The 22,023-nt window shown below is 50.1% G+C and overlaps 1 protein-coding gene and 1 long non-coding RNA gene across 2 annotated transcripts; one reads left to right on the plus strand and one right to left on the minus strand.

Moving 5' to 3' along the window:
* Window positions 1-1,832: 1,832 nt before the first annotated feature.
* On the minus strand, window positions 1,833-16,724 carry SIN3B (SIN3 transcription regulator family member B). The gene is made up of 19 exons (XM_059869679.1): window positions 16,620-16,724; window positions 15,952-16,058; window positions 15,027-15,180; window positions 13,696-13,959; window positions 13,187-13,330; window positions 12,856-12,978; window positions 12,292-12,381; window positions 11,929-12,047; window positions 11,089-11,296; window positions 10,379-10,495; window positions 9,721-9,959; window positions 9,028-9,211; window positions 8,220-8,814; window positions 7,175-7,344; window positions 6,112-6,285; window positions 5,749-5,841; window positions 5,363-5,457; window positions 4,749-4,953; window positions 1,833-4,363 (listed from the first exon to the last, which is right to left on the minus strand). The coding sequence occupies exons 1-19, from the start codon at window positions 16,722-16,724 to the stop codon at window positions 4,133-4,135; spliced, it is 3,417 nt and encodes a 1,138-aa protein (XP_059725662.1). The 3' UTR covers window positions 1,833-4,132.
* Window positions 16,725-16,934: 210 nt separating this feature from the next.
* Window positions 16,935-18,361, plus strand: LOC132339691 (uncharacterized). The gene is made up of 2 exons (XR_009489712.1): window positions 16,935-17,100; window positions 18,199-18,361. It is a non-coding gene; the product is annotated as an uncharacterized LOC132339691 (long non-coding RNA).
* The last annotated feature ends 3,662 nt before the right edge of the window (window positions 18,362-22,023 follow it).

The raw sequence follows: 22,023 nt of genomic DNA on the forward strand, positions 1-22,023 counted from the left end.
GCATGTTAAATGCTGAACTCAGGTACTCCCTTTAGCAACTCTGAGGTTAATTGTGCAAACCATTTATCCCTATTCCATCCTGCAAGCCTGGAGGATGTTTTTAAGCTGCTTGCTGTTGTCCACTCACTGAGATCTCCAAGAGCTCTCATGTCACATCTGGCTGTGCAGCACAGGGAACATCCCCTTTGTGAGAGGGCCAAGAGAAGACTTGTGCAAAGTGGGCTGTGTCCTCTGAGACCCCACCACCACCATTTTAATCCAATTATTCCATGCAATCAATGCACCAGGGGATTGTTCTGGGGAGAACAAGGGTTTGTTTCCCTGGGAGTGAGCAGGGGGCTGCCCAGAGAGCAGAGCTGCCTTTTGTTATGGCAACGGAAGTGTTGGGGATGATGTCAAGGAAACTCCTATCAGCTCTGGGTCACATCACTACAGCTTCATTTGCAAAATCCTCTCATTCATTTGTCCTGCAGAGCTCACAGGGAACACAGCTAAACATGTTATTAGCCAGGAATTTGGGGAGGCTGAGGGAAAGGGGGGTGGAGGGTTATTTTCATGGTTGCAGTTGTGTTGTCTTAACCTGTAGCAGATGTGCTTGTGGGGTTGGGAACTGGGAGCAGCCCCTCCTCTTGAGCCCTGCTGGTGTTCAGTGAGGGATTCCTGGGGCTGTGCCTCACCTCGAAGGTGCTGCTAGGCAGGAACCAGGCTGCAAGAAGCCACTGCCTGGCAGGACACAACTCCAGAGCTGGAAGGATCCCACAAGGATCAAATCCAGCCCCTGGCCCTGCATCTTTGTGAGATATCGCTGAGCCTGGGCAGGGAAAAGCTGAAAAGGTCACAGAGCTGGGAGGGACCCTCAGGTCCATCAGTGCAGCCCCTGGCCCTGCACAGACACCCCAACAACCCCACCCTGAGCACCCCTGAGAGCTCTGTCAGGGAGGGGCTGGGAACACAAACCCTGAGAGGAACCCCTGAGGGAGCTGGGGGTGCTCAGCCTGGAGAAAAGGAGACTCAGGGGTGCCCTGATCACTCTGCAGCTCCTGGAAGGTGCCTGTGCTCAGCTGGGGCTGGGCTCTTTCTCCAGGAACTGACAGAACCAGAGCACACAGCCTCGAGCTGCACCAAGGGAAATTCAGGTTGGATATCAGGGAAAAAATATAGATTGGATATTAGGAAAAGTTTTTCACAGAAAGGGTGATGGAGTTCTGCAATGGCTGCCCAGGGAGGTGGTGCAGTCCCCATCCCTGGGGGTGTTTAACAAAGCCTGGATGTGGCACTGGGTGCCAGGGTTCAGTTGGGGTGCTGGGGCTGGGTTGGACTCGATGACCTTGGAGGTCTCTTCCAACCCAGTGACTCTGGCATTCTGTGATTCTGTGGCAGCCTTGGGGCCGGGACCATTCCCTGGGGAGCCTGGGCAGTGCCCAGCACCCTCAGGGGGAAGAACCTTGCCCTGAGCTCCATGCCAAGCCCTGGCCCAGCTCCAGCCCTTCCACTGTTTGCTTTGAGACCTCTCTGATGGAGCAACTCTGCCCCCCCTGGGCTCCCTGCTGCAGGAAGGGTTTTGGCAGCTCCCACCCGAGTGCAGCCCCAGCTCCTGCGTGGGATCTCTGCTTGCAGGAAATGTATTTCCCTTTTCCATCAGCAGTGCACTGCTCACACCCTCACACAGCACTTGCTGACACACAGCTGCATCAGCCTGTCCAGGAACTTCAACCTTTCCATTGCATTTTTCTCCTATTTAAAATCCAGTTTTAGGTAGAAAACAATCAATTCTGGGGGTTGTCACAAAGTTTAAATTAGTCAGAAAGAAATGTAAAACAGTGAGAGCTGCAGACTTTTAAAATCAATATTTTATTTTACTTGAATGTGCAAATAAATATAAAAAAAACTACATTCAAGGAGCTGGCAAAGCAATTACAAGCCCAAAAGCAAAGATCCTTCAAACAAATGGAAGAACAAACTCTTGACTCAAGGTCGTGCAGATACACAGCTGAAACCCTCAGACATGAACAAGCCCCTCTCAAACCTGCCTGATATTCCCTTCACATCCCTTGCTACTCTCAGCTCTGAGACAATAGCACTGTAAAGGGCAAAAGTCTTGCTTAATCAGTTCAGATTATAAATTAAGGTTTACAAAATAAGGATGCTTAAAAATACCTGAAGTACACTTAGAATGGGTGATGGAACAGGACGGTGCCCAGGTGTGTTGCCCACATTGGGACACCTGGAGTCAAATGCATTTTAAGCCACAAGTTGCCACCTATTTTCTAGTAAACAGTTTTCTGTATCATAAAACCATAAAATTTGGCACAATTGTCATCTCCACTGGGAGACAGCAGAGAGGTGAGCAGGACTGAGGTGTGTTTTGGTGAGCTGGCTGGAAGGGAAAGGGGAACACTGTGCTTGGCACTGGGCTTGTCCCCCTGCTTCCCCCAGCCCCTGAAGAGCCTCGTGGTCTCTTATCACTGCAAGGAGGGCAGGGGAAGAACCTTCAGATCATTTCAGGAACCAAAGTTTAGCAGAAACCCAGCCCAGGAGAACACAGGCCCTTGAAAAGTCTCTGCTGGCAGTGGTTGTGCAAGTGGCCACGAATGCCAGAGAGTGGCCTCCCTCCTTCCCTCCCACAGATTATTTTGCAAAAAAGACAAAGACTTGGGACAGTTTTCTATTAAACATACCCCAAAGGCCAATTTTTCTACTGTCAAGTGAGACAATTGCGAAACCAAATGTCGTACAGTGGAAATAACCCAGGACAAATCCTACAGGCTGCTCCTTAGGTCTGGCAGAAATCATAACCTAAAAATCAAAGCCACAGAAAGTTTCAGGGGTGGGGGGGTTATTGCCCCAAAAGCCAGGGAAAAGTTGGAAGCAAAGCTGAAAGGAGGCTGGGTATGCCTCAAAAATGTTAATTTTGTAACACTCCACGGACATCGTGCTTGCCCTTGGCCCCTGAAAAACAGGAGTGAAGTCACAGTGGGGCTGCAGGACAGACACGAGTGATTTTCCTTGATTTCTCACTAGATTCAGTCAGATGCAGTGTTCTGCAGGGATCAGGGCAGGTTGTGTTAGGCTTCATGGCGAAAAAAGCTTCAATAGCAGTATGGATGCTCGTCTAGGATGGTTGTGGCTGGATCTCCCTCTGCTCCTCGCAGATTTCCGAGTGTCCCTGCAAACCCAGCGCCTGTGCTGAGCCAGCAGAAACAGGAGAGTCCGTGGGCCGGGGCTGAGCTGCAGCCGTGCTCCGGGAGCTCCATCTGCCGATGTCACCGATGTGGTGCAGCCCCGAGCGCCGGGGGCAGGGCTCGCACGGGGAAACGCCCCGCTCCGGAGCTGCCCACCAACATGCAAAACACAAACCCAAAAACCAGGCCAGAGCTCGCAATGGACGTTCCTCCCCATGGATATCCTGGAAGGCAGAGTCTGCAGCAGCTCCTCAGCTCCCAAAGCAATGCCAGCAGCAGGAGGATCTCTGGGGCATCGCTCCCATCCCAGTAGCTCAGCTCAGGGTTCTTCCCCTCAGTTCATGCTCCTGAACACTTGGTTGATGAGGGAGAGTCAGAGCCTTGACTGCTGGCCATCCTCGTGTCAGTTTTGGCATTTTTCTCACCAGAGCACCAGGAACAAGAGTCATTTGTTGCCTTGCTGGGTCACAGGGATAACGAAGTCCCCCCGTGCCAGGGGCTCTCAGCCCTGCTGGCACTCCCAGGGTATAGTAAAGAGTTCTGCAGGCTCCAAGACAGCACAAAGTCAGGAAGATAGGGAATATCAAAGCCTTGGAAGTGGAAGCAGCTGCCAGCATCTGCTCAAACACCAGCCCAGCTCCACCTCTCCAACAAAGCCACTAGTGGTAGTTCACCCCCTCACTGAGCTGGTCAGCAGTGGCCTAAAGCCAGGAAACTACTAAAAAGTGTGTGGCAATGCCAAGCCCCCTTCCCATAAAACTTTTCAAAGTCTCTTCATGATGGCTGGAGGATTACACTGCAAGGAGACAAGTCTATGCCATATGGAAAATACATGATAATCCAAAGTAAAATGCTGTTTGGATAAATATCATTAACACATACATTGCATTCCCACCACTATTGTCAGAGTAAATGTGCTTCACCAGCAGAGCTCTGCCTTGTCTGGGTGCTCAGGGTGAAGCAGGACGGCGGCTGTACTGGACTCTGTATCTGTTCACTGGCACCCCATGGACATTGACTGTCTCACAGGTGGTTTTGCAGGGCACCATCTCCTCATCCTCATCCCCCATCAGCCAGTCTTGGACCACATCCACGGCCTCCATGGACACGTTCTCCTCCAGCCACCGGTTGTGCCACTCCTCGAACTGCTGGTGGTGCTTCAGCAGCACCACGGGCTGGACCTGGGAGCAGGGCAGTAAAGATCACTGAGAGGTTCCTGGGGGAGAAGCCAAAGCCCTCAGCTCTAGCTGAGGTGAACAACACAAACGGAAACAGGAAACCGCAGACCGTTTATCCACCCCTATTTCCTAATGGTTGCCACTCACACTTAAAATTTGCATGCAAAGAAAAGGCTGCTAAGCTAATCCAAAGTACAGAGCATTTACCAGCTCTCCTCTGTGTTACACCCAACACAGAGCAGTAACTTTTGGGTGCAGCTTGCAGGAATTCAGCCACAATTCCTGCAATTGGTACTGTGGAATGGGAATTATTGGTACCTGCATTTTGGCTCCCACCCCCAACCTCTGCTACCACCTGGGTTGCAGAGACAGCAAAAGGGGGATGTACCTGCTTGGCTCTGCAGAGAGCTCCCCTCCTGTACATGTAATCCTCAGAGTTCATGATGAACATCATCTTGTGGGTGTTGAGCTTGAAGCGGCAGTCGACGTTGCAGGCGCTCTCCACCCCGATCAGCCGCTTCCAGGAGCTCTTGACCTCGCTGCGCAGGGCCCTCACCTGCTTGCACTGCCACTTGCGAAACTTCTTCAGGTTCCTGGAGCAAAACAAGGATGACAAAGCATGTGTCACACCTGGTGAAGTGCTCTCCTCAGCTGACAGGGCTCACAGCACAAGTATGGGACTTGTATTTGCACGTTTTGTTTTTCAGGTTCTCTCCGGGATCTTCCTCTGTATCCTCTGACAAATATTTAGTGAAATGGGAACAAAATAGACCCAGAATCCCATCCAGAGTCCATCCTGCTCCATTCCAAACACAGTTCCTCAGTACAGTGATCACAAATTTCTCCTTCAGCATTCCCATGCAGCTCAGTGGCCTGGAGCAGCCCCTCAAAGGTGAGTGCATTCCCTCAGGGCTGGCACATCACCCAAAGCCCCTGGCACAGGGGCAGGGAGGAGGCAGCAGCAGCTGCTGCAGGTGTGGCTCAGGGCAGGGAGCAGCTCACCTTTGCAGAAAGACCGGTTTCAGGAGGAAGCCATCGTTCTGGTTGTTGGGAGCTCCTTCCACCCCAACGTACTGCTCCATGTAGTTTGCCAGGTGCTATACAAGGGAGACCAGTTCCAGTGAGATTTCACTTCATCAGGACAAACATCACTGCAAAGAACCTCTTTATTTCCAAGTTGATTATTCTGAGGCTGATACTCTTATGTTGATACTCTTTTGCTAATGCACCATTCCTGCCACTGGCCACAGCCCCACAAGTCATCTCCCCACCCTCCAGGCAAACTTGTCCTCCTGGCAAAGCCTCACAGTTTGGAACAAGAAAGCAGGGAAAGCATTCTTAGACATCTGCTCTGTGCTACACAGACTCCATGGTCACTGTGGTGTTACCTGGACCTCCACAGGATCTTCTGTCTGGGTTTCTTCTGTATCCAGCAGCTCAATGGTCATGATGACCTGTCCTTTCCTCTGGAGAAACATGACCTGTGATAAAGTGCAGAAAATATTTGCCACAGGGGTTCAGAAAAAAATACTGCATATTCACAAGTCACTTGGACAACAAATAGAAGCTAGGAGAGAAGCAGCAGGGCTTCTCAGTGAGCCTGTGCTCTGATTTTGATACCTTCTCTCCATATTGCTCAGTCTCTCACTTTGGAGCTTCCAAACCCAACTTCTCCCAGGTGAAGTACCACCTGGGAGATTTCCTGAAGTTTTTCAGTGATTTTGTGAAGCTCCCTGGCAGCAAGGTCTCACCTTGAAGCAGTTCTCATCTGCCATGCACCGTTCAGCCTTCCACTGGTAGCTGGTCTCCTTTGCTGCCCGGACACAGCGGGATGACAAATTGCCCCCAGCAGCTCCTCGCTTCCTCTCGTTCAGGTAGAGCTCAACCACCTTCAAGCAGATGTCATCGCTCACTAGATGGTGAAGCTTCCATTAAAAAAGGGGGAATTCAGTCAGCAAGCCTGGGCCAAGAGTTTACTCCAGTGTGTCATGAAAGGAGTGTAAAACTCAGCATAGCATCACACTCAGCTGAAGCAACAAACTCCAGAGACTTCCCAGATTTCACTCTCTTTTTCATGACTTTGCAATAAAAGGAAGAGAGGAGAGTGAGGGGCTGATGTGCCTTAACTAGAAAGCTACAGCTGGAAGAAAGATTTGAGTAAGAAGGACCTGACATTTTTTGTGTTGCCTTAGATGTATGTCACTATAGGACACGAAACAACACGAGCACACACACTGCTGCTCTCAAGGTGAAGAAAAGGGAAGTTTATTTTCTGATTTTAACATTTATAGTTTGCCAAAATTGACAGTGGATTTGAGGGTGAAAGTGCCCCCTCTCCAATGACACTGGACAAACTAATAGTCTATCAAATTTTTCTTATTCTATAAAAGAATGCAAAACAATAAGTTATTTACAGAAAGTGTGTGAGAAAGTTTGTTACAAGAATATAAACATCAGAAAACTTAGAAAATCTTAAAAAATCAGAACGACAGATGTATTTTGAGCATGGCAGAATTTTGAAAAGACTGGAACTCAAAAAAAACATTTGGAAAAACCAGAAAGAATAAATCCCCTAAGACAGTTTTTGTATGGAGGCTGAATTCTCTCCCTAAATTTCTGCTGGGGCATTTCCCTGTCAGATTGAACTTTTCTCTGGATTTGCTCTGAGCTCAGTGCCCATTGCTCTGCAGGACACTGGGTGAAGCCTGGCAGTGTGTGAGGGGAGATGAGCAGCCCAGGCCAGCCCAGCCCAGCCCAGCCCAGCCCAGCCCAGCCCAGCCCAGGCCAGCCCAGCCCAGCCCAGCCCAGGCTCACCTGGCGCACGATGTTCTGCACCAGCTTGTCCATGGTGAAGCCGATGTAGGCGTGGATGGTGAACATCTCCCTCAGCGTGTCCTCGTACTGCGTGGGGTCGATGTTCCCGTCCAGCAGGCTCCTCACCATGTCCAGGAAGGCTGGGTAGTACTCCTCCAGCTCCACCTCACCTGGCATGGGGAAAGTCAGTTCATTTCATACACAGAACAGGCAGAGTGAAGCCAAGCGGTGCAAGAGGCAGCATGTCACAGACATGTTTTATGAAAAATCCTTTTGCTAGGATCTTTTCTCCTGAGAAGCTGAGAGGCCTCAGAAACAAAATGTAAACAATGATTATCTGCTGCTGTGGAATGCAACAGGTGCATCTTTGATTGGTCTCATGTGGTTGTTTTTAATTAATGGCCAGTCACAGTCCAGCTGTCTCGGACTCTCTGGTCAGTCACAAGATTTTATTATCATTCCATTCCTTTCTATTCCTTGCTAGCCTTCTGATGAAATCCTTTCTTCTATTCTTTTGGTATAGTTTTAATATAATATATATCATAAAATAATAAGTCAGCCTTCTGAAACATGGAGTCAAGATTCTCATCTCTTTCCTCATGCTGGGAGCCCTGCAAACACCACCACAGCAGCACTGCTCAAGAACCCCAAAACCCAGTGCAGAGTGACATTACAGACAGGCAGCTCCCTGCCAGCTGCCCTGACAGGCTGGGACAGTTTTCCCCATGCACTTCCAGGACTGCCCTGGGCAATTTTCTATTTCTTTGTGGGGCTGTTTACATTGTAAATCAACGTAACGGATTCCTACAGTGAGGTGCCTGAGAACACCTGAGCACAGTGGGCTGGCAGGAAGTCTCTGTGAAGGAGCCTGTGACACCCTGACTGCCCTGCTGAAGGAGCTGTGTCCACAACCCACCAACACAGCAGAGGATTGCACCTCCACACCCCTCACAGAGCTGCCTGCTGGCCCCGGTGACTCAGCCACACACAATGGAACACTGGCACCAGAGCATTATGAATGAACTAAGCCCTGCATTATTCTTACTTGGTTGTTTCAGTCTTAGCTCCATGGCTGGATCATTGGTTTTCTCTTTCCTCCCTTCACAGAGGAGCTTCTCTCTCTCCTTCTCAGTCCGATATTCCAGAAGCTGCTTCTGGGCCTGGCGATAAATCTTGAGGAGCCTGGAGCACAGAGTCTGGTGAAGGCGTAGGAAGAAATACCAATTATTATTGACAAAGAAGAGGCTGTAAACATCATCCAGGGTGTTGTGGGGCTCAGCAGCTGTCACATCACAGAAGGTTGCTTTGGTCTCCAAAGGACTGCTTGGAGGCCCAGGCACGTGTTTTTTCCGCAGCTCAGGAGTATCCAGGTTCTGCCCCTGGTGGTTTTCTCTGTCCTCATCTGTTGATTCCTCAGAAATGTTGTGTTCAGGTGGCTGAGAGAAGAACAGCTCAGGTATGAAGTGATGCACAATCTGCCTGATGGTTGCCTGATCCTCCTTTTGGATGGTGGGCTGCCTTTTCACGTAATAGCTGATAAGAGATGCTGCATCTTCCAAGATCTGCTTGTCTTCATAGATGAAGATAAGATGAGGCTCATTTGTGGATGAACTCCTCCCCTCTGAATGCTGCTCCTGATGCTGTAATCAAGAGACAAACAGATAAAGATCCCTCCAATCCATGGCTCAATGGCTCAAGAGCCATTCCTGCCAGGAGGAATAAGCCAATACAACACTGTGCTTGGTTTTGACCCAATTTCCAACCACTTCCACAGGTCCCAGGTGCTATGGACACATCTGGGTCACACCAGGAGGGCAGGGAAAGGAGGAGGGCTCATTCCCTGTCACACCCACCTCGTCATAAACACTCTCAATTTCATTCAGCAAGCTCTTGGAGCGCAGAGCTTTGGTGTCATTCTGCTTGAAGTTGACAGCCTGGTGGTCCAGGGATTTCAAATAGGCCTTCTCATACTGCTCCCTCCAAATCTTGTTGAAGCCCTGCTGGGCCTCCCTCCATTCTTCCTCTTTTGCTTTCAACCTGCATAAATGAACAGTTTACATCAGTTTAGACAGACAGGGACAGAAACACACCCAAAACATTTTAATGTAGTCAATTTGGTGCAGCAAGAAGTTTTCAGCGGAAAACCCGAATTGATTCCTGGAAGCAATAAATAAATTTGAGAAAGCACCAGCAGTGATGATGAACTGAAACAACAACACCGACAGAATCACAAAACCATTTAGGTTGGAAAAGACCTCTGAGATCATCAAGTCCAACCTTTGACCAGTCAGTGCTTTGTCAACCAGACCAGAGCACCAAGTGCCATGTCCAGTTGGTTTCTGAACACCTCTAGGGATGGGACTCCACCACCTCCCAGGAACCCCCTTCCAACGTTTAAAAACCCTTTCTGTGAAGAAATTCCCCCTGATGTCCAACCAGAACTTCCAGCAGCACAGCCTGAGGCTATGTCCTCATATTTTATTGTTTAAAAAAGCTTTAAAAGTCCTTTTTCATCTTCTTAAAGAACACAGCACAATGGGAGTTACCTCTTCAGAACCACAGGGACAGCAGTAACTGGATTTTTCTTCAGACTCTCGATGATCTCTGGGGCTTTGTCACCGTAGATGCGGTAGATGGCCCGGCGCTGGATCACTTCTGAGGTTCCCCCCAGACAATCATCCAGGCGAAACTTCTCCTGGTCCTCCTGGCTCAGGCGGGACAGTTTCTTCTGCACACTCTCCAGCACACGGATTGTGGCTAAATTGGTCTCCAGGACAACATCCAGCTGTTGAGAGTTCCCAGAAATCAATGTCAGAACAGGCAGAGCAGCCGCAGCAGCAGCCCAGGTTTGTGGAAGGTGTTCCAGCCCCACAGGGTGGAGCCAGGATGCAGCAGAAGGTTTTTACTGGAAAACAAACCTCTGCCAGCTCTCCCAAAGGTCACATGCAATTTAGAACTGGATTCATGCCTAGGAAGAACTATTAGACTCCAAGCACAGCACACCAAACTCCAGGTCAAACCAACAAACGCCAAGAGAACTTTCAAGCCTAGGAAGAATTATTAGACCTCAAGCACAGCACACCAAACTCCAGCTCAAGCCAACAAACACCAACAGAACTTTCAGGAACTGGCCACTAATTAATTCGGCAAAATCCAGAGGTTTTGCTTTGAGGGAGCAAAGAGGGAGCTCAGCAGCAGAGGTACCTCAAAGCGCTCGTCCTCGCAGCGGTGCAGCTGCTCCTCATATGGAGTCTTCTTGGAGCTGACAAAAGTGGAGTCTTCAGACCAGGATGGAAACGAAACCCAGGTATCATTTAACACCTGCAACAGTGCAGAGGCATGACATTGAGCCTTGTGAGCCCAGAGCTGGTCTCATGGGGTTTTCTCTCTTGTCTTTTTGCATAGTTCTTCCCTGAGGTTCTGTAGGAGATTCCAGGCCTAATTCCCAGATTTGAGGTCTGTGTGGAACTGCAGGGCCCTGTTCAGAAAACTCACCACCTTCACTATCACCTCACAAACAGAGATCACTCTGTAGCTGTAAATAAAGCAGACAGAGCTCCCCACTACAGTGGGAATGGTGCCTCAGCCACTGCCTCACAGGACTCTTCCAGAGAAAAATTGTTCCCAAAGTCCATACTGGCCCACTGCTAGAAAATTAATTCCAGGATATTTAATATTCTTTTCTGTCTATAGGAATATATTTCTGTCTGCACACAGACTCAAAAGGTATTAGAGATGTGATCTGAGACAGGTTTAGATAAAATTAGTGAAATGTGGGTATTATTTCAATAAATTGGCTGAATAAATTGAATTAGCACCGAAAAGGGGACTCCACATGCAGCAGCTGTGGCACGAACCGCCCCACTCTGATTTCTATGTGTGTTCAGGGATTGAACAGCCTGATCCCAGAGTACCTCCTTGCAAATGGCTGTTCTCCCACTGCACTTTGGCTGCTGGTAGGTTTTTGGGAGAGCCCTGTAACTGGATCCGATGCGTTTGCAGGAGGCGTAATCGATTTCCCGGCTCATTCCGTCCCCGGAGCGGTCGCTCAGAGGAGAAGCAAAGGAAAGCTCTTTCACCCCAAGGAAGGACTTGAACTGTGCAAAGAGTTCTGGGAATTTCCTTCAAAAACACAAGTATTTTGTTATTTCAGTGTGACAGTTTTAGGGTGGTTAATGCGTGTCATAAAAGGGAGGCAGAAATATCAAACAAACTCAGCAGTGCAGGGAGAAATCTTTCACCAACATCTCACCCCTGTTATCATTCCCTCTGAATTGCTCTAGGGTTTGTTTTTTTTTACTTAAGGTAGGAAAATTATTTCCCTTCAGCACACCAACACTCCCCTTAAGTGCCTGAAGAGAAACTGATCCTTGCCATTTGACTCTCCCTCTTCTACTGCAAGCCAAACAGCCCAGGAGGCTCACAGCAGAGCTGGAGCTGTTTATCCTTCTCACAGCCCTGTTCTCAGGTTTCATGTTTATACCTTTATTACACTTTGAGATATTAAATGGGGAGTGTGAACAGATAGAGGAAAAGATCTTCCTCACAATACTCATTAAGAACTGTATAGATAAATTTAAAGGTTCACATTTTTTTACTCCTCATTTTGGATTAAACTTTTTTTCTTGCCTGCTACCCAGATACTTCTAAATTAAATCCAAAACTTCTGTTAAAAAGTTCACAATGTGCCCAAAAAATAACAAGAGTAGGACCTACAAAGTACCACAGGGCAGAGAGGTAAGTTAGTAACTTACCCTAAAAAGGGTGTAACAAGCTGGAGCAACTCAGAGCCAGAGACCAACTCCTGGTTGAAGAGAGCAATGCAACGGAGAAAATTTTCATAGACCTCCTGACTCTTGAGCACCCTGCGCACCTGCAGCAGTTTGGAGAGATGATCACAGCACCTGAATGCCACTTGTATTGAGAAAATGATTCATTATCAGTCTATTTGTCTTCCAAACCCACTTATTTTAATTTTGGTCGGTCTTTCTATACCTGAAAAGTCAGGGAATGTCTTAAGTGCTGACACATAAATTGAAGAGAAAACCAATCAATTGACAACCACGTAAAAGGCTGAAGATAAGTTCAGAGAATGTGAGAAGAGGACAAATGCTGACCTTGTCAAAGAAGGAAAACTCTTGCAGTGTCCCATATTTCCCCACTGTTGCGACTGAGAGATCTTTGGTACCTCGCAGCTTCATTTTCTTCTGTTAAAAGAACAAGCAGTTATATTTTAAAATGTTGTGACTCAAATGCCATCAAATTCCACTCTGGTGACACAGAACAGCTCCCTGCAAAGGCTGAGACCCTGTATTATCCCAGCAGTGATCTGGCATTGCTGTGTCATGTCCTCATAGCAATCTCTGTCAAATGTCTCCCAGCTAAGAAGAAACAACAAAAAAAGAGAATCACTTGAGATTCTGCATAGAAGCAATAAATTGTCCCCTTCCAGGGCCAATACTTGGCACAGAAGCTTGTGATATTTAGTATCAACCTTGTTACCACACACATTTCAGCATGCATTAAAAATTCCCTTTTCCTACAGCAATTAAAATAACTCAAGATTTTGTGTCTCATACACCTACACACATCAGAGACACTACTCATTACACCTTTATCTCAGCAATTACTAAGCACAAGTAATATGAGGTTTTCATGAGTTTTTACTTGCTGAAAGATACCTTTGCTGGGCCAGAGACAGGACGCAGCAGCAGCGGCCTGGATCGCTTCTTGCTGTGCTCCAGATTCTTCTCATGCTCAGTTTTCTGGACACTGTTCACTTCACATGGTCCATTTCCTGTGAACTGAAGTAAATAAATACTGATTTCAACATTCTCCTACCAAATAAAGACTCCTAACAGGACACAGAGCATGTGGTTAAGTCACCCATTGTGAGAAAATCCAAACAATGAAGAGGAGCAATGTTCATTACTGGCTGTATGATTTTCCATGTTTTGCATATTCTACATGCAGAAAGAGCATTCAATATCCTGCCCTGCTCTCAGCACATACCAAAGACCTTTTTGCCTCTGGGAGGAACTGTCCAAACTCTGAGAGCAGATCCTCCTGTCCTCGGAACAGATTGGCCACTTCAGTGAACACTTCCTCCTCTGACATGCCCCGGAAGGGTCGGCCCTTGGTGTTCAGCTGCTCCTTCTGAAAAGATACACACAGATGTTCAAGAGAGACAAAAGATCCCTCACTCTGCCAGAAAACTCACCCTGAGCCAAAAACATGAATGCCACAGAATTTGAAAGGACTCTGAAGCAGCCCCAGGTTCTTCCAGGGCCTCTTCCCACACAGGATCACAAAATCAGCTGAAGGTGAGTAAAGACAGGTCTGGCTACAACCTCTTGACACCCCACAAAGTTCCACAGTTTTCATGTCATTTCCTGTGAATATCTATAAGACAAGTGCTTGGGAACTCTAAGGCTGTTCAACAGGCAGAGATTAAATTTGACAAGCACAACTCCAACAGCTCTGGTGCCAACCCACCTCCTCTTCCACAGGAGACTCTTTACCTGGTAAGTGTGAAGAATTTCTAGAAAGGATCTGTAAATCTCTGGATGGTCAAGGAAACGTGTTTTGATCTTATTCACGTAACTGATGGCATTATTGAACTCCACAGAATCAGATTCCAAGGGAATTTGGGATTTATCTTCTTTGTAAGGAAGCTGCTGCCGGAACTCCTCGGAGCAGTCGCTGTGGTTGTGGGAGTTCTCCTGGGAGTAGTGCAAGACCAGCCCACTGCCAGGGAGTGCACTGGGAACGGGCTCTGGGGGCACCTGGGGGCACAGGACACACGAGATGGGTTGGAAAAAGATCAGGGACCAGCTCAACAACAACCCAGCAGCAGTGCTGGAAAGGTCTCCAGCTAAAAAATATTGTCATGTGAAGAAGGAAGAAAAAGTATTTCAGTCACCAATCAATTTCCCTACCTGGTTTATTAACTCCACCAGTTAAAATAATGCCTGAAGTTCTCCCTGGTGTAGGAACCACCTGATTTGTGGCTGTCACAGCCTTATTGGCCTGACTTGAGAGGCTGCACCAAACACCAGTGCAGGTTCTGCTGCCACTGGTTATTGCAGAGGAGCTGCCAGTTTTAAGGGGTATATTTAAACATAAGGCCCTTACAGGTGTTAATTCCTAAATAACACAGAGATCTGAAGGAGCTGAGATTTAAAAGGTAGTTCCTGCTGCTAACTGGAGTTAAACCACAAGTTTATCAGCAGAATTCAGTTTATGGCTCTATTTCAGCTCCACAACCACACAATAAAAACAAAAAACAAGCAGGGGCAACACCCAACTGTATCCCAGCAAGTGTGTTTCACACCAACAGCACCTCACGGGGATTCCATGATCTTAAAGACCTTTCCCAATGTAAACAATTCAATGATTCCACAGTTCTTTTGCCTGTTTTCTGGTTTCTCAGTGGAAGACTGAAGTACAGTTCTTCCAGGATCACCCCTTGAAATTTGCCACTACCCACAACCCATATTGGGATCCAATTTAACAAAGTCAAGAAAATCACTATTTCAGTTCCAAAATACAACTGAAATATTTAGTGCTGCAGTGGTGTTTCCATGCAGAATCATCATTCCTGTGTAAGTCAAACTACCTGGTTTGAAAATAAATCAGGGGTTGGAACTAGGTGATCTTTAAGGCCCCCTCCAACCCAAAGCACTCTATCATTCTTTGAATAAACATTTAAATTTATATTACACCCATTATCACAGGTTTGAAAACCATCAGCAACGTGCACTACACATAAATCTCCACAGACTCAACTGTGCAGACATGTCCAGTGACACATGGAACAGTTTATTTAGAGAATAAGAGCTCTGGGACCTACCTGACTATTCAAAGGTGACTGTATACTTAATTTCCCATTCTTTGGAATTTCTATCCTGTAGCCCAGAGGGAGAAATGCATTGAATCCTACAATGAGGTCAGGATGCTCATGGAAAAGTTGAGAAACACGTCGGATGACTCCGGGTGTGTCAATGCTAAAATTGAGAGAGGTTTGTTACGTTTATCCAAATCAGAAACATAAGTCCAGAAAATGCCAAGAGAAATGTGAAGTATCTGGTAACTTAAGGATGCAATTGTTTAAAAAATAATTAGCCCAATTAGAGGGAATGACCACTGCAGCTTCACCCTGGGAATGTTATCTATGGAGGGGAGAGATGAGTGTGCAGGTTGGCAAAGGGGCAGGACAGACAGCCAGCACCTCCAGGGCTGGCAGGTCACAGGTTCTGCTCAGGCTGCTTCACTTATTCCCCAGATCTGTGTTTCAGAGTGGAAAGTAAAAACAGATTTGCTTTCTCCTGTGGATTTCACCTCTGGAAAATTATGGGATGGGCAGATGTACTCCAGCTTCACAGGACTGCAGCACTGGGGGCCAGGGCAGGGAGTGTGCAGAGGGAGAATGATGGGGTGAAGGCTGGGGGGCTCTGCACAGGTAGAGAGACCCTACAAAGGCTGAGACCTGAGGGAAGGGCTGGAGCTGTGCCAGGGCTTGGCATGGAGCTCACGGCAAGGTTCTTCCCCCTGAGGGTGCTGGGCACTGCCCAGGCTCCCCAGGGAATGGTCCCAAGGCTGCCAGAGCTCCAGGAGCTCTCAGGGCTGCTCAGGGTGGGGGTGTTGGGGTGGCTGTGCAGGGACAGGGGCTGGGCTGATCATCCCTGAGGGTCCCTTCCCACTCAGGCTATTCTGGGGTTCTGTGAAAAGCTGAGGAGCTCCCTGGAGCACCCTGGGCTGCAGGACCTTGGCTTTACCTCTGGCTCTTGAACTCCTTCATGATCTCCAGGAAGCCGTTGTAGGTGGCAGGGTCGCTGCCAAAGCGAATCTTCACCTGGTCCAGGTAGGAAAGGGCATCCTCCACCTGTGGGGGGGGTGGGGGAATACGGTGAGCCCAGGCAGGGGAACAGCCCTGGAGCCCCGCAGCACCGGGGAAGGGCACTCGGTACCGGGTGCCGGAGGCCGGCAGGGCCCGGTGGCTGCCCGAGCTCGGAGGTGTCAAAGCACGGAGAGCATGGGAACAGGTCCCTGGGGAGGATGACCGCGGTACCAGAGAGGAACAGCAGGGCCGGGAAGAGGGGCACGGCCCAGGGGAGCGGGGAACAGGCCCGGGGAGCGCTCACGGTACCGGGGGAACAGGACACGGTACCGGGGGGAAAGGATGCGGCCCCAGGGGACCCCACGGAAGCAGCGGAGGAAGGCGGGGAAGCCCCCAGCGAGAGGAGGACAAGCCCCCGGGACACCCCCCGATACCGGCGGGTGAGCGACAAGCCTCGGGGGGCGAGTGCGGCATCGCGGCCGGGACAGGGCAGGTCACGGCGGGGGCGGGCGGGGCCGTCCCGGGGGGGCGAGGAGCGGCCATTCGCGGGGGCGGGGAAGGTGGGGAAGGGGCGATGGCGGCCGCCGGGGCGGCCCCCGCACTCACGTGCACCGGCAGCTTCTCGTGCGGCGCGGCCCGGCCGCCGCCGCCGCCCCAGCGCGGGGCGCTGCCCCCGCCGGCCCCGCGGCCGCCGCCGCCCCCCGCCGCCATGTTGGAATCGGGCGGCCGAGCGCGGCCCCGGCGGCGCGCGCGGCCGCTGCGTCAGCGCGCACGGCCCAGGCCACGCCCCGTCCGCGTCTCCGCCCTCTGATTGGCCACGCCCCGTGGTAAGACACGCCTCCTTACCGCCCACACGGTGTGGGCACGCCCTTGTCTAGCAGGCCACGCCTTCATTAGTGATAGGCCACGCCCCCAGTGCGACTTCCGGCCGTTCGAGCGGCAGGGCGGGAGCGGCGCCTCAGGGAGCGCCTGAGGGAGCGCCGGGGCTGCGCCCGCGGAGGAGCCCGGGGGGCTGCGGGATCCCAGGGAGCCTGCAGGAGCCGCCGGCTGAGAGCTGGAATTGCCGGGGCTGGAGGAACCGCGTCTGGTGCTGCGGGGCTGAGGGAGCCGGGGGGTGTTGGGGGCATCAGCCGGGGCTGGCGGAGCCCAGAGGTGGCTGGGGAAGGCCGGGAGGGCTGGTGGGGCCTGAGGGGAGGTTGAGAAACGAGGGCTGGGGGAGCCCCAGAGGCTGGAAGACCCAGGGGTGGGGTTGGAAAGGCCATGAGGGTTTGGGGGAACCGGGGGTTGCTGAGGAAGCCCAGGGAGCCCTTCACTGGTGTGCCCTGAGCCCAAGGATCGCTCTGAGGTAGCCCAGGGGGCTGGGGGAGCCCAGGGAGCCCTTCACTGGTGTGCCCTGAGCCCAAGGATCGCTCTGAGGTAGCCCAGGGGGCTGGGGGAGCCCAGGGAGCCCTTCACTGGTGTGCCCTGAGCCCAAGGATCGCTCTGAGGTAGCCCAGGGGGCTGGGGGAGCCCAGGGAGCCCTTCACTGGTGTGCTCTGAGCCCAAGGGTCACTCTGAGGTAGCCCAGGGGGCTGGGGGAGCCCAGGGAGCCCTTCACTGGTGTGCTCTGAGCCCAAGGGTCACTCTGAGGTAGCCCAGGGGGCTGGGGGAGCCCCGGTGCCCTTCACTGGTGTGCTCTGAGCTCAAGGGTCACTCTGAGGTAGCCCAGGGGGCTGGGGGAGCCCAGGTGCCCTTCACTGGTGTGCTCTGAGCTCAAGGGTCACTCTAGGGCAGCAGGGTAAATGTGAGTTTAAAATATGCCACTTCCCCCAGCAGTCCCTGTCAGCAGGCAATTTGAACTCAGTAAATGTGAGTGACAAGAGGACCAAGGAGGAGAGGGGGGATAAAATAAGCCATGTGGTTTGTTTTTCATTAAAGCATTACCCACGATTTGCATCATAGAGAAGTGCAGAAGCCTTTCTTGCTTTGCCTTTAAACTTACTGCTGGTATTTGAACCCAGAATATTTTTCTCTATGTTGTGCTGGAATATTTCAGCTGTTTGCACCTTCCAGGCAGGATGCTCACACACTGCCTCTGGATTTGATATTGTATCCCCTGTTCTGATACTTGCACAAACGGCTGCCCTGTGACCCATTTCCCTTCATACAGGAAGGATTAAATTAATACAGACTTTTTCTTTCACAGTTCCTGCTTTCCACATCCCAGACTGTGATGGATTGATTCAGTGACCCAGCATACAAGTATTTATCATCTTTGGAGAAGCAGGCACTGCAAAGGCCTTTCAGGAGAGATGTGGGCTGAAAATGGCATTAGATTGTTGTGCTGGTAAATAATAGGTTGAAGTGGAGATGTTTTAGAGTTTTCAGTGGTTATTCAGAGCTTAAGAATAGATGTAATAAATACAGATTTTTACAGGGGTGGTGCTGGGAGGGTGGTGGGAGCCAAATAGAGCTCCTAGGTTATGAAGCACTCATAGCTGTGCAGGGAAGAGAACCTGGTAGGACAGAGTAAAGACCTTTATTCCATCTCCAGGAAGGAGTAGCTCAGACATATCCTTTTTTTTTTTTCTTTTTTTCTTTCCTCCTGGTTTCTCCTGAGCTGGCCCAATTTCTGTTTTCTATTACTATTATTAACTGGAGAAGTCTCATCCTCTTCCCTGGTTCTGCCATGTGGTGACATGAGCAGAGCCAGCTGCAGACAAATGAGTTTTGTTTTCTGTCAGAGCAGAGTTCTCAGCCCCCAACACCTGGGAGGTGAATCCAGCTGTAAGGATGCTCCCAAAGCAGCCCTGGGTGCTGGGAAAACTTGTGCCTGTCAGTTAGTCAGGATTTGGGTGTTCTCCTTGGGAATCCTGGGGGCTGGATGTCAATTAACCACTGACACTCAGCTCCTGGTGCCTCAGAATAGCTCAGCTCAAGTTGCTGCTGACAGAGCTCCAAGGGACCCTGGGCTCCACTGGCTGCTGCTGCTCCCTGGGCTGCCTGCTGGGCAGGAGCTCTGTGACCTTCCAAAGGGAGCCCCAGGGCACTCCTGAAGGACTGAACCCCTGTGGGTGCTGCCTTGGTTTGGGAAGCCAGGGGTCTGCTAAGGAAGGCAGGAGCCTGCCCTGAAATGGAAAATGTAAACCCCCTTGTCACAGATCTATCTTCTGAAAAATCCTTTCATCAGGATCTTTTCTCCTGAGAAGCTGGGAAGTTTCAGCTTCTCCACGTTTTGCTGCTTTGGAATGTGATTTGGAGAATTGTTTACCCAGCATGTGAATTGTTTTTACTTGATGACCAATGACAGCCACCTGTGTCGAGGCTGTGAGCAGTCACAAGATTTTATTATCATTCCATTCCTTTCCTTGCTAGCTTTCTGATGAAATCCTTTTCTTCTATTCTTTTAGTATAGTTTTAATATATCATTTTCTTTTAGTATAATATATATCATAAAATAATAAATCAGCCTTCTGAAACTTGGAGTCAAGATTGTCATCTCTTCCCTTGCCCTGGGACCCCTGCAAACACCGCCACACCCCCTCCCTCCAAATTGCTATAAATTTGAAATTAAGGGGCTCTCAGGCAAAAATATGGGAGCAGGAATAACAGTTCTTTATTAGGGAAGGAAATATAAGGATAAAATAAACAATGCAGTGAACTGAAACACTGCCCGAGCCAGAGCACAGCCTGACACCCTGTGGGTCAGGGTGCTGGCAGCAGTCCCACTGGAATTGTGGCTCAGCCCTCCTGCAGTGCCAGGGGTGGTTCTGCTGGAGCAGGGATCCTGGAGAAGGGTGGAGTCTGCCTCTGAAGATCCAGGGGAAGAGGCAGCTGCTGCTCCTCTGGGAAATCCAGTGGAGAAACCGTGCTGGTGTTCCAGAACCTCCAGATTATATCCAGGTAGGAATGCCTGGCTCCTCCCTCTGGGTGGAGCTGTGCTGGTGTTCCAGAACCTCCAGATTATATCCAGGTAGGAATGCCTGGCTCCTCCCTCTGGGCTCACATCTCCCAGTGGGATGCTGTAGCTCTTATCAGCCATGCAGGGACATTCCACAGCCTCTTATCAGCAGGTGTCTGCCCAGAGGGAGGAGTGGGTGTGGAAGAGATAAGGAAAGCTGCCCACTGAGCAGAAGCCAACTGCCACACAGATGGTGATAGGATACATCTTGCCTTGCAGTCTGGGACAGGGACTGATCCCCAAGGAAATCAGGGATCTGGTGGTGTGGGTGGGCCTGTGGATCTGCAAGGACTAAACCATCCTGTGCTGTGGCAAACTGCTGCTCCTGCCTCTTGGCTGCCTTGTGGTTCCTGTAGCTCTGGAGGAAAGATGACAGCACCACCAAAGGGGTACTGGGGACAGACAAAGGTGATACAGAGATTCCATCTTCAGAAGGCATGAAAATCACTTTATTATTAGAAATCCACAGCTCTTACAGGAACAATGGTGGACCTAAGACCTGGTTGGCTTTTAGGAACCTTCTCTCACCTATTGGTCAAGAAGGGACAACTCCTTCTTGTAAACATCTTTGACTAACAGAGATTGCCTGCCAGGTGCAGAGGTTTAGATGATAATTGTTTTAATTCTTTCTCTGAGCTTTCTCACAGCTTCCCAGGAGAATCCTGGGAGAGCTGTGTCTCTGTTCAGAGGATATGTGATTACCACATGCCAGTGACATCCTGCCTGGAGTTCAGTGGGAACACAAGGGCTGTCCCAGGGATCAGCCCCATGAAAAGGAGCTGCCTTTGCTTGTATATTTCCAAGCATCTCATTCAGATGTGTGCAGTGTGTCACACCTTCACCTGTGAAACAAGGAAATCAAAAGACTGTTCCTACTCTGTCTGCTCTCAGATGGGGCTCATGGTTGACTTCTTTCCTTGGGAAATGGCACATTATTCATATTTCAAATTTACACCTGTCACAAGCAACCTTCAAGGTTGTGGCTGCAAATTTGGGGTTCTTTCAGGCCCTTTAAGCTAAAGGCTGGCTGTACCTTTGTACCTGAGGAAGAACAGACAGTTCTGTGCCCCTCATCCACAGGAAGGTGATGTGAGGATTGTTCTTTGGGGTGCATGTCCTGCATAATGAACCTGCCTCTGCCAGAAATCAAATTCCAGATGTGCAGACTGTGATCCATGGCAGCAGAAGCAGCACAGGCTCCTTTTCAAACCCTTCCACACACCTCACCTCAGCTATCAAACGAGAGAGGGGCTCACAAAATGAGGGATTTTCTCTGCAAGAAACACAATACATTTGGAGGAGAAAAGCCCAGTTTGTGTAGGACCCAGCTTGGAGACAAAGGCAGGAGAAAGGTGCTGTGCCTTTGTGCTGGCCATGCCTGGCCCCATTGGCAGCTGCTATCAAATAAGAAAGGGGCTCAAAAATGAGGGATTCTCATTATTTCTGGGATTTAGAAGAATGCTGGTGGCTGGTAGATGTCTGTGTGTCTAAAGCTCCAGGACTGCCAAGCTGTCACAGCTCTTCTCAGGCATGAAAGCGTCTTCCAGCCTCAAAAAGTGGGGAAGGCTCAGCAGAGTGCCCAGGAAGGGCTTGCAGCATCCCCACACCTCCCATATTCCAGACAATCACAGAGCCATCCCAGGAAGCTGCCCCCAGCAGCTGGCAATCAGGACCAAGTGCCATCACTGTCAAACAGAGAGGAGGGAGAGGTTGCTCTTGCTGCCACAGCCAGAAAAATGACATTTTTGAGCTTGTTTGTGTGCTGTGTTTCCCCAGCTGGATCCCCTGGTCCTGTGTGAACCCCGTGGTCTGTGCCAGGAGCAAGATTAGGTTCCTGCAGCCATATCTAGGTCAGTGTGTGCTGCTGTTGTCCTGACGACTGACTGACCCACTTTCCCCTCATTTGTGGAAGCAGCTGCCAATGGGGCCAGGGCATGGCCAGCACAAAGGCACAGCACCTTCCTCCTGCCTTTGTCTCCAAGCTGGGTCCTACACAAACTGGGCTTTTCTCCTCCAAATTTATTGTGTTTCTTGCAGAAAAAATCCCTCATTTTGTGAGCCCCTCTCTCG

Source organism: Haemorhous mexicanus, chromosome 29 (genome assembly GCF_027477595.1).
Source record: "Haemorhous mexicanus isolate bHaeMex1 chromosome 29, bHaeMex1.pri, whole genome shotgun sequence".
Lineage (NCBI taxonomy): Eukaryota > Metazoa > Chordata > Aves > Passeriformes > Fringillidae > Haemorhous > Haemorhous mexicanus.

Excerpts from the sequence above, each read along its gene's own strand:
- SIN3B (XM_059869679.1), bottom strand. The coding sequence starts at position 16,724 with ATGGCGGCGGGGGGCGGCGGCGGCCGCGGGGCCGGCGGGGGCAGCGCC. Across the intron at positions 16,059-16,619 it reads ACGAGAAGCTGCCGGTGCAC|GTGGAGGATGCCCTTTCCTA; the intron begins GTGAGTGCGGGG and ends CCCCCCCCACAG. Across the intron at positions 13,331-13,695 it reads AAATTCTTCACACTTACCAG|AAGGAGCAGCTGAACACCAA; the intron begins GTAAAGAGTCTC and ends GTATCTTTTCAG.